At 42.3% G+C, this 12,395-nt stretch overlaps 1 protein-coding gene across 2 annotated transcripts in view; it reads left to right on the plus strand.

Moving 5' to 3' along the window:
- The first annotated feature begins 2,672 nt into the window (after window positions 1–2,672).
- Window positions 2,673–12,395, plus strand: part of LOC126260007 (UDP-glycosyltransferase UGT5-like) — a 74,719-nt gene continuing 64,996 nt past the window's right edge. Inside the window, exon 1 of one of the 2 annotated variants that reach the window (XM_049957166.1) lies at window positions 2,673–2,838. In XM_049957166.1, the coding sequence (XP_049813123.1) occupies window positions 2,833–2,838 (6 nt within the window). In that variant the 5' untranslated portion in view covers window positions 2,673–2,832. Of the gene's footprint in view, window positions 2,839–2,880; window positions 3,012–12,395 lie in introns of those variants that run through there. The other variant, XM_049957167.1, reaches the window with a different exon arrangement.

The raw sequence follows: 12,395 nt of genomic DNA on the forward strand, positions 1-12,395 counted from the left end.
CTAATTTTAGGAAGAAATTTCTAAGAATGTATAGCATCGTATAATAGTCAAACATGGACTGTGCGAAAACGGCATCACAAGAGAATCGAAGCAATTGAGGTATGGTGCTACACACTAATGTTGAAAATTAGGCCGGTTGGTAAGGTAAGGAATGAGGAGGTTGTGCGAAAAATCGGAGAGGAAAAGAATATGCAGAAAACACTGATAAGGTGAAGGGAAGGGATGATAGGACATCTGTTAAGACATGAAGGAATGACTTCCATGGTACTAGAGGGACCTGTAGAGGGCAAAAACTATAGAGGAAGACAGAGACTGGAATACATCCAGCAAATAATTGAGGACGTAGTTTGCAAATGCTACGCTGAGAGGAAAGGGTTGGCACATGAACGAAATTTTCGTATTCACACCTGTATATAAGCTGAGAAAGGTAGCTGATGAACCGTATCACCTTCATCTTTGCCTAGGGGTGGCGTGTCGTCTTACGGAGCCTTGGCTCTGCTCTGCCGCGATTGGTCCGTTTGCTTTTAAATTTTGGAGGGCGCTGCGTTCTGTGGAGAGACCTGCTGACGACGAGAGTATCGAGTGCTGCTGCCGGAGTGAGACGGTTAGTTTAGTTTCCGGTTGTGTGGCAGCGCAATGTTGCGGGAAAGGTGGTATGACTTCCTGTGAACGCACGTGCCCGCATCTCGTGGTCGTGCGGTAGCGTTCTCGCTTCCCACGCCCGGGTTCCCGGGTTCGATTCCCGGCGGGGTCAGGGATTTTCTCTGCCTCGTGATGGCTGGGTGTTGTGTGCTGTCCTTAGGTTAGTTAGGTTTAAGTAGTTCTAAGTTCTAGGGGACTGATGACCACAGCAGTTGAGTCCCATAGTGCTCAGAGCCATTTGAACCATTTTTTGTGAACGCACGTGATTGCTACGAGCGTGTGTACTCGGGACGGCGGCAGTCGTTCTGGACGGGCTGCGTGATAAGGAGGCTCGGCGTGGCAGCTGTTGACGCGGCGTGTCCGCGTTGCTGTGGCGGAACTGGGGCGATCGACGTAACTCGAGTTGGTGCTGGTTGCAACCTGTCAGCGAATGCTTGTCTGCATTCTGGACTAACGGTGAGAATTTCTTGATGTGTCTCACTCAATTTCTGCCCGTGTCGTCGGGTGTGTTTTGCTCTAAGGTCGTGTGCCATGGTGTTATGCAACTTCAGTAGGCTCAGGCGTGCCCGAAATCCCGATTCAATGATCTACTGTTGTACTGTCAAGTGTAACTATCACTAGGAAAAGAGTGTTAGAAAAGAGTGTTAACTCTCTGTGCATTAACAACTGAACCTAAAATATTATCTGTGGTTGAAATTTTATTCTGACCCAAGTGCAATAACGATCTTCTATTTTACAATTTGTTGAGTGGTATTATTATTTAGTACTGGCCGTCACATTTACTAAGTCGAAGGTTTACGAAGGCCAGTGGGCGTCATTAACAGTTCCTGCCTAGATAGGCGTTATATTTTGAACCATGTGTTTCAATGTTTAGTAATTTTTATTTTATGTGTTACAGAGAGTTGCTGTCATGCCCCATGTGGACGATTCGCCACCTTGGTGAAGTTTCTAGTTGTTCTGCTGGTCTGTGCCATATTGCTAAAGCAGGCAGTCCTAGCACAGCTGATTGTAAATTTTTCCGAGTGGTGAGGAGCACGGGCTGGTTTTAAGTGCTAACTCACTAACTTAAGCCATTCTCAAACATTTATTACTACTGATATTCGGGCCCTTCAGGCCGAGTAGCGACGTCACTACCACTTTTTGGTTATTAATTTTATCTTGTTAGCTTGTTTCATTACAAAAAATCCTTTGGTATATGAATTTGTCTTTTGGCCTTTACTGCTCCTTTGGACGAAGTAAATTAACTGTTGGTTTTACATTCTTGTAGCATTATCAAAACAGCATTTGTGGTTATATTTGATTGGCCCTTCTGGCCGAATGAAATGGCTCTGAGCACTATGGGACTTAACGTCTGAGGTAGTCACCTAGAACTTAGAATTAAGTAAACCTAACTAACCTGAGGACATCATACATATTCATGCCCGAGGCAGGATTCGAACCTGCGACCGTCGCGATCGGTCGGTTCCAGATGATAGCGCCTAGAACCACACGGCCACTCCGGCCGGCACCAATGATTAAAGTCAATCCTTTCAGTAACTTATTGTATTGGTCAATAATTAAAGGTGTTGGGTCCTTCAGACAATGATTATCTCCTTATGTTGAATATTAAGGTTGTCGTTCTGACATTACAGTTGTGAATGTTCAGCGGCCCTTCAGGCCTGGAGCTTAAAAATTTTTATTGTGTTTTGTGATATATAAAATTAAATTGTGTTTGAAACTGTAACCTCATTTGGTTCTACGCTTTCACTCCCTGCAGTTTCTGAGCTCTGCTTACCAAACGTTTTGGTTAAGTTTTCCCGTACCACGACGTATCAGAACTAGTATACAACTTTTAAACGCCTTTACGTGCGGTAATTGACGTACAAAAAAATCAACAATCGAGTTTTAATTTCCAGCAGGACACTACAGAAAGGAGTAGGGGAGCTGAACCGTTTCACAAGCCAGCCGCAGATCTTATCGTTGAGTCAGCTCGTGATAAACGGTTTCACTATCGCGGCCTCTGGCGATTGTGACGCCGCTGTGCCTGGCGCCTCAGACGGCTCCTATATCTGCTCCAAGGTCAGTTTACACGGCCGGCGAGAGAGGCGACACGAGCGAGGCCAGTCCGCCTTCGTTCAGCAGTACCAACGCAACGCGCCAGTGCGGTACGCGCTCCAAGGCTGAAGGCGTACACGGGAATATCGACGCAAAATGGGAGTAAGTTGGCAGCATTGCGTGAGAAATTTAGTTTTGCTGAAACTGGCTTCTCTTGCACCAGCAGCGTGTGTATTCAAGTGTATATAGTGTTGTTGCCGAACGAGTCTGCATTGTAGAAATGAGCCCGTAAGATACGTTGTGTGTTAAATGTGGAGAAATGCTGGTTAAAAATGGTAAGAAAACGTTAAGAAAATCTACGTAGATATGATGCTAAAGTCACAGAAAGATTAGCAGTAATATTTCTCGTGAATGTGTCTAGAGCATGAAATTCCTTGGAGCTCGTGACTCGAGAAGTAGTCATCCACGTACGGAGCCAAGTGTGGTCATATCTGTGGTATACTACGAGTCCGTAACAGATAATATTATCTTGGCTGGTTTAAGGCTATACAAAATGTTGATTGTTCAACGAAGAGCGGCGCGTTTCGTCACAGCATCGTTTAATCGACGTGACAGCGTTACAGAAATACTACAGTAGCAGACACGGGCGTACTTAAAGTGTCCTTGCGTCACAGAGGCTTTTACTACTAAAATTTCGAGAGAGTAATTTCCGTTACGTGTCTGACAACGTATTAGTTCCTCCCACATGTTGTTGTTGTGGACCTCTGTCCGAAGACTGGTTTGAAACAGCTCTCCATGTTACTATGTACTGCGCAAGCCTCTACATCTTCGATTCACTAATGCGAATCTCTATTCTTACAATTTGTCTGGTTATATACTAATGTCAGAGCTTCGTGCAAAAGAGTAATAGTGCTTTTGGTGTTAAACGTAAGTTCAGCAATTCCTGAGTTTTTAAAATAATTTAACGTAAGTACGTTACAGGGTTCTTGAAAAGGTGTGTAAACAGTTTTGCGGGAAGTTTCGTTGTAGTAAGCAGGACGAATTATTCAGTGTCTGCTAAGTGCCATATTATTAGCATTTTTATTGCCTCCTTTGATGTTACTCTCCTGCATACTGTGACTGTAGTTGCAGTTCAAAACTTCAAATGGCTGTGAGCACTATGGTACTTATCATCTGAGGTCATCAGTCCCCTAGAACTTAGAACTACTAAAACCTAACTTATCTAAAGACATTGCACACATCCATTCTCGAGACAGGATTCGAACCTGCGACCGTAGCGGTCGCGCTGTTCTGGACTGAAGCGCCTAGAACCGCTCGGTCACAGTGGCTGGCGTAGTTGTAGTGGCAGTGGTATCGATAGTAGTAACAGCAGTAATAGAAATAGTTTTGTTCATTGGTGGTTCACTTTTAAAGAGATAAGAGAGTGTCGTAGTATTTAAATTTAAGATGAGAAAAGGTTCTTCATATACACAAAATTTACGAACACCTAGGTGACAAAAGTCGTCGAATATCTCCTGATATCGTGCTGGACCTCGTTTCCCCCTGCCTGGTGCAGCCTCTCGACGTGACATCGACTCAACAAGTCGCTGAAAGTCGAAACATTGAGACATACTGCTTCTGCAGCCGTCTATACTCGTGAATGTGTTGCCGGAGCTGTATTTTGTACACGAACTTAACTCTCGATTATGCCCCACCAACGTTCGATGGGATTCATGTTGGGCTATCTGGGCGGCCAGATCATTCGCTCGAATTGTCCAGAATGTTCTTCAAACCTATCAGGAATAATTGTAGCATGGCGACAATTCCATCGATGTTTGCGAACAAGAAATCCGTGAATGGCTTCAGATGGTTTCCAAGTAGCCATACATAACCACTTCTACTCACTGATCGGTTCAGTTGGACCAGAGCACCCTGGTCATTCCATGGTAAAGCAGCCCACACCATTATGGAGCCACCACCAGCTAGCACAATATCTTCTTGACAACTTGGGACCATGGCTTCGTGGGATCTGCGCCACTCTCGGACCCTACCATCAGCTCTTACCAACTGAAATCGGTAGTTTTGTGGACAGGTTACGGTTTTCCAGTCGCCTACTGTCCAACCGGTATGGTACCGAGCCCAGGAGAAGCGCTGCAGGCGATCTAGTGCTGTCATCAAAGGCTTTCGCGTCGGTCGTCTGCTGGCATTAACGCCGAATTGTGCCGCACTTTCCTAACGGATACGTTCGTCGTCCGTCCCACATTGATTCCCGCTGTTATTTCACGCAGTGTTGCCTGTCTGTTAGCACTTACAACATTTCTGAAACACCGTTGCTATTCGCCATTACGTGAAGGTTGTCGGACACTGCATTGTTTATGGTGAGAAGCAATGCTCGAAATCTGGTATTCTCGGCACACGCTTGTCACTGTGGATCTCGGAATACTGAATTCCCTAACGATTTCCGAAATGGAACCACCATTCCGCGTTTGGAGGCTGTTAACTGCCCTCATGCGGCCATATTCACGTCTGAAACCTTTTCACACGAAACACCTCAGTACAAACGCCAATGTACTGTCCTTTTATACCTGGAGTACGCGATACTACCATCATCTGTGTGTGTACATATCGCTATCCCATGCCTTCTATCACTTCAGTGTACTTACAAGTGTAGTTGGCGAGGATGGGCAGTCGGTTGTATGCCTGTGTTAGTGAAGATTCCGGAACTTTCCTGAAGTAATTTAGGAAAAATGACAAAATCTAAAAATCAAAATGCCCAGGCTCCATCACCCCAAATGCAAACCCATTCTGTTAAAAGCAGTGCACGTCCACCGGGGTAATCCTTAGTGTACAAGATACTGCTTTGTTTACACACAATCCCAAAAAAAAAATATTTCATAATCTGAAAAGCTAAAACCGTTCGTTCATGTCTCAGCAGCACACACTGCACACAAAATCCACCCTGTACACGCACAATCACTGATAACAGGACCATGGCGATTAGGTTTGGTTTCCATTTTGTGTACTGTAGTTTCTCATTTACTAGCCTGAGGTACTGATGCTGAATAATATAAATGTAGTGCATCGGTTGTTTGACGCTACTTTTTTTTTTTTTTTTAATTTTGTGTACTACGACCTTTAGCTGCGTAGCCATTCCGAAACAACATAATGAGAATACAAAATAACAATTCGTTACAGTTAGCAGAATAAAACCGGTGCAAAAACAAAATAAAAGAGCATTCACAATATTTAAACTGTTAACTGTATATGTTTGGTTTACATTCATATAATATTGTCAGCAGTCTCTGACTGTCCTGATGTACAATAAAGTAAAATAAAAATTAAACACTACATAAGTACAGGTAATAAGTTTACCAGACAGCCATTGAAAGCGTCATGTTATAAAATGGTTAACCACATTATTGGCTTGTAGAGCTGCAGGCATGATGTTCGGTTCAGTACAGACAGCAGCACACAGCCAAGCCATTTACTAGTGCGTGGGAACCAGTGGACTGTGTGCTGCAACACCCCACAGCAAACAAGTCAGGCGTAAGCCAGTGCGCACGCATGCGCTTCATGTGTGTCCACCAACCTACTGTACCCCTGATAGGTGTACAGCAGCGTGTACACTCCTATGATGAGGATCTCTAGTATTCTGATGGCTAGTATTCTATTGATCAGCATAGAGACTTGTACATCATCATAAGCAGCTGAGATAGGCAGATGTCCAGGAGGAGGTTGAACTAAATGAACGAGGGCCAGCTGTCAACTACCATCTGATGGTCACACATTGAGTATACGAGCCTCGCAGTCTCCTGGCCTCGGGGAGGGCCATTCTGGCGAAAAAAAATATCTCCTAGCACTATGGGACATGACATTTGAGGTCATCAGTCCCCTAGACATAGACTACTTAACCCTAACTAACCTAAGGACCTCACACACATCCATGCCCGAGGTAGGATTCGAACCTGCGATCGTAGCAGTCACGCGGTTCCGGACTGAACCGCCTACAACCGCTCGACCACAGCGGCCGGCTTTGGCGAAATCGGTTGGTATTCGCTGGAGTAACCTCTGACGTCACAGTGGGGAGACAAGCGCCTCGCGGCTATCTCGTAAACGAGCCACATCACATACACAAATAAAATCAAGTGAATTACAGATGTATTATACCTTAGGACTAATTATATGGTATTTTTGATGAAAGATACAGATGAAGAGGCAACCAGCAGCTGTTTTCTCCTTGTGGCACATTGCCTCATAGCTTTCAGCTTAGCTGTATGATTCAGATAACTAATTCTTATAAAAGTTCTTGTTCCTACATAAAGAGCTATATCTATGTCATAAAACTCAGGAGACCTTTATTCCAAAGTAGAGCATAGAGATTTTTGAATTTTGTTTCCTTGCACACTCTGATTCCAAGAGGAGCAGCCAATTCAGGTCCAAAATGTGATACTTGGTTTGTCAATGCTGTTGTTTAAGCCTTAAGACATCCAAGAGATGTAATTGTTATCCAATCTGCAATAGATTCTCTTATTTCACTTTTGACATTTAAATGCAAAGTTGCCTGAACTGCATTTTTCTACATCTGGAAGAACAACTGAGATCATTGATTCATCACACTTAATTAGTACATCTATTAAATCCATAATTCGAAGTGCTGGTGTTGTGTAGTCGTTAAGATAAATTTCTCACACACAGGTTGTGGGTTTGAATCTCATTTTTTTATTTTTATTTTTAAATCGTTATCTAAATGAGTTTCATCATTATTTTTATTTAATTACGTAGGTTTAATGTAGTTTCTTATTTTTGATATTTTTGCTGTTTTAATTGGTTCATTAACGCTTTTATTTGTTCTAATTTTTCCCTTATGTCATTCTTGTTTTGTTTGAAGGACTGCAGGGACTCGTGACTGTTAATGGCTTCCTCACCTCTGGCGACCTCTCCTCTCCTTGTTACAAAATGTGTGGATGCAAGAGTTCAGCCGCGATTCGTGCTATATTCTCACAATGAAACAGTGGCAACTCGTTCAAAATCTTACCAGTGTGCTGCAAAATTACGAAAAGATACAGCAAACAAATCCACAAAAAATATATTAAAATAAAAAGTGTAACTCACAAACTGACGAAATAATAAAGTCCGTAATCACTGTTTTCTGCTGCAGAATTTATCCGTACCTTTGGAGTTGAGACCCTCAACGTTGGTCATCATATTGTTCTCAGTGGAGAGCCGTTAAGTCATTGTTCTGACATGTTATTTCAAAGAGAGGTCTTACACCTCTTCAGAGATGAGAAATGTCTTTCAGGTTCAGCAGGCGTCATCAGTCTTATCTGTACTATTTTCAGAGGTCCTGTTATGTGAGAGCAAATATCCTACAGGTTGTTTCTCGAAATGGAGTATTGATACAGCCTCGACGAAAGATCCATACCCAAAAATTGGAAAGTTGCACATATCACACCAATATTCAAGAAACGTAGTAGGAATAATCCACTAAATGGCATGCCCATATGATTAACGCCGATATGCAACAGGATTTTGGAGCATATATTGTGTGCGAACATTATGAATTATCTCGAAGAGAACGGTTTATTGACACACATTCATTACGGATTTAGAAAACATCGTTCTTGGGAAACACAACGAGCACTTTACACACACCAAGTGTTGAGTGCTATTGACAAGGGATTTCAAATTGATTCCGTATTTCTAGATTTGCAGAAGGCTTTTGACACTGTACCTCAGGAGCGGCTTGTGGTGAAATTGCGTGCTTATGGAATATATGTGACTGGATTCGTGATTTCCTTTCAGAGAGGTAACAGTTCGTAATAACTGACGGAAAGTCATCGAGTAAGAGAGAAGTGATTTCTAGCGTTTCCAAAGGTAGTGATATGGGCCCTCTGCTGTTGCTCATCTATATAAACGATTTAGGAGTCAATCTGGGCAGTCGTCTTAGGTTGTTTGCAGATAATGCTGTCGTTTATCGTCTAGTAAACTCATCAGAAGTTCAAAACAAATTGCAAAATGATTTGGAAAAGACATTTCAGTACTACGAAAATTAGCAACTGATCCTACATAATGAAAAGTGTGTTGTCACGCACATGAGTGCAAAAAGGAATACCTTAAACTTCGGTTCGATGAATCAGTCTAAACTAATGCCGGTAAATTCAACTAAATACCAAGGTATTACAACTGCGAAGAATTTAGATTTGAAAGAATTCATAGAAATTGTTGTACGGAAGGCAAACCTAAGACTGCGTTTCACTGGCAGAACGCTTAGAAAGTGTAACAGATCCACTGAAGAGACTGCCTATGCCACGGTTGTCCGTCCTCTTTTAGAATACTGCCTCACGGTGTGGGATCCTTATCACATAGAATTAATGGAGTACTTTTAAAAAGTTCAAAGAAGAGCAGAACGTTTTGTATTATGGCGAAACAGGGGAAAGAGTGTCACGGGCACGATACAGGATTTGGGATGTACACCATTAAAACAAAGGCGTTATTCGTTGCGGCGAAATCTTCTCACGAAATTTCAATCAACAACTTTTCCTTCGAATTCAAAAATATTTTGTTGACGCCGACCTTCATAGAGAGAAGCGATTATCATAACAAAATAAGGGAAATCAGAGCTCGCTCGAAAAGATATAGGGGTTCGTTTTCTCGGTGCGCAGTTCGAGAGAGGAATAACAGAGAGAATTGTTAAGGTGGATCGATGACCCTTGCCTGGCACTTAAGTTTGATTTGCAGAGTATCCATGTAGATGTGGATGTTCCTGAAGTCAAGTCGTTGATACAATATCGACAGCTCTGCCTTTAACCTTCGTTTCTCCTACATATTGGAAGCCTGGACAACAACAATAAGTTCTTTCTTAGGAAAACAGGTTTTCTTCAAACTTGAGAAATTTAACAGCATTGTTGCGTCCAGATGATATAAGGCTTGGAAACGATCATGGGATTTTCTGTTAATCCTACCACATAATTCTTTTGCCTCGTAATATCGAGAAAGACTATCTTCTAGAGCTTGCTCTGAGAGGTGGTTGTTGCTCTAATGTAGTGCTGAAGGTACGAAGCTCTGATAGTACTGGCGGAGGTGATGCCACATCATAGAGTGCTGAAACGAACACACAAGACCATAGTGCAGCTGAAATTATTTCTGTACTCGGCGCTGTGGTTCCTAGTTGTGCGCCAGAGCGTTCTACAAGAGATGTTGTTGTCTGTTTTGTTTGTATACCACCACACATTCAAAGGGAAGTGCTGTAATTTTAGTGCGGTTTCTGGCTCGCATTCACAGATAATTTTAGTCGGTATTTACAGTCTCCTATAGCACATTTTTCCCGAGGACATGCAGCTTTACTGTATGATTAAATGATGATGGCGTCCTCTTGGGTAAAATATTCCGGAGGTAAAATAGTCCCCCATTCGGATCTCCGGGCGGGGACTACTCAAGAGGACGTCGTTATCAGGAGAAAGAAAACTGGCATTCTACGGATCGGAGCGTGGAATGTCAGATCCCTTAATCGGGCAGGTACGTTAGAAAATTAAAAAGGGAAATGGATATGTTAAAGTTAGATATAGTGGGAATTAGTGAAGTTCGGTGGCAAGAGGAACAAGACTTTTGGTCAGGTGATTACAGGGTTATAAATACATAAACAAATAGGGGTAATGCAGGAGTAGGTTTAATAATGAATAAAAAAATAGGCGTGCGGGTAAGCTACTACAAACAGCATAGTGAACGCATTATTAATGCCAAGATAGACACAAAGCCCATGCCTGCTACGGTAGTTCAAGTTTATATGCCAACTAGCTCTGCAGATGATGAAGAAATAGTTGAAATGTATGACGAGATATAAGAAACTATTCAGGTAGTGAAGGGAGACGAAAATTTGATAGTCATGGGTGACTGGAATTCGTCAGTAGGAAAAGGGAGAGAAGGAAACATAGTAGGTGAATATGGATTGGGGGGAAGAAATGAAAGAGGAAGCCGCCTTGTAGAATTTTGCACAGAGCATAACTTAATCATAGCTAACACTTTGTTCAAGAATCATAAAAGATGGTTGTATACATGGAAGAATCCTGGAGATACTAAAAGGTATCAGATAGATTATATAATGGTAAGACATAGATTTAGGAACCAGATTTTAAATTGTAAGACACTTCCAGGGGTAAATGTGGATTCTGACCACAATCTATTGGTTATGAACTGCAGATTGAAACTGAAGAAACTGCAAAAAGGTGGGAATTTAAGGAGATGGGACCTGGATAAACTGAAAGAACCAGAGGTTGTACAGTGTTTCAGGGAGAGCATAAGGGAACAATTGACAGGAATGGGGAAAGAAATACAGTAGAAGAACAATGGGTAGCTCTGAGGGATGAAGTAGTGAAGGCAGCAGAGGATCAAGTAGGTAAAAAGACGAGGGCTAATAGAAATCCTTGAGTAACAGAAGAAATATTGAATTTAATTGATGAAAGGAGAAAATATAAAAATGCAGTAAATGAAGCAGGTTAAAAGGAATACAAACGTCTCAAAAATGAGATCGACAGGAAGTGCAAAATGGCTAAGCAGGGATGGCTAGAGGACAAATGTAAGGATGTAGAGGCTTGTCTCACTAGGGGTAAGATAGATACTGCCTACAGGAAAATTAGAGAGACCTTTGGAGAGAAGAGAACCACTTGTATGAATATCAAGAGCTCAGATGGCAACCCAGTTCTAAGCAAAGAAGGGAAAGCAGAAAGGTGGAAGGAGTATATAGAGGGTTTATACAGGGGCGATGTACTTGAGGACAATATTATGGAAATGGATGAGGATGTAGATGAAGATGAAATGGGAGATAAGATACTGCGTGAAGAGTTTGACAGAGCACTGAAAGACCTGAGTCGAAACAAGGCCCCGGGAGTAGACAACATTCCATTGGAACTACTGACGGCCTTGGGAGAGCCAGTCCTGACTAAACTCTACCATCTGGTGAGCAAGATGTATGAGACAGGCGAAATACCCACAGACTTAAAGAAGAATATAATAATTCCAATCCCAAAGAAAGCAGGTGTTGACAGATGTGAAAATTACCGAACTATCAGTTTAATAAGTCACAGCTGCAAAATACTAACGCGAATTCTTTACAGACGAATGGAAAAACTGGTAGAAGCGGACCTCGGGGAAGATCAGTTTGGATTCCGTAGAAATGTTGGTACACGTGAGGCAATACTAACCTTACGACTTATCTTAGAAGAAAGATTAAGAAAAGGCAAACCTACGTATCTAGCATTTGTAGACTTAGAGAAAGCTTTTGACAACGTTAACTGGAATACTCTCTTTCAAATTCTGAAGGTGGCAGGGGTAAAATACAGGGAGCGAAAGGCTATTTACAATTTGTACAGAAACCATATGGCAGTTATAAGAATCGAGGGGCATGAAAGGGAAGCAGTGGTTGGGAAAGGAGTGAGACAGGGTTGTAGCCTCTCCCCGATGTTATTCAATCTGTATATTGAGCAAGCAGTAAAGGAAACAAAAGAAAAATTCGGAGTAGGTATTGAAATTCATGGAGAAGAAGTAAAAACTTTGAGTTTCGCCGGTGACATTGTAATTCTGTCACAGACGGCAAAGGACTAGGAAGAGCAGTTGAGCGGAATGGACAGTGTCTTGAGGGGAGGATGAACATCAACAAAAGCAAAACGAGGATAATGGAATGTAGTCAAATTAAGTCGGGTGATGCTGAGGGGATTAGATTAGGAAATGAGACACTTAAAGTAGTA

This window comes from Schistocerca nitens, chromosome 5 (assembly GCF_023898315.1).
Source record: "Schistocerca nitens isolate TAMUIC-IGC-003100 chromosome 5, iqSchNite1.1, whole genome shotgun sequence".
In the NCBI taxonomy this organism is placed as follows: Eukaryota; Metazoa; Arthropoda; class Insecta; order Orthoptera; family Acrididae; genus Schistocerca; species Schistocerca nitens.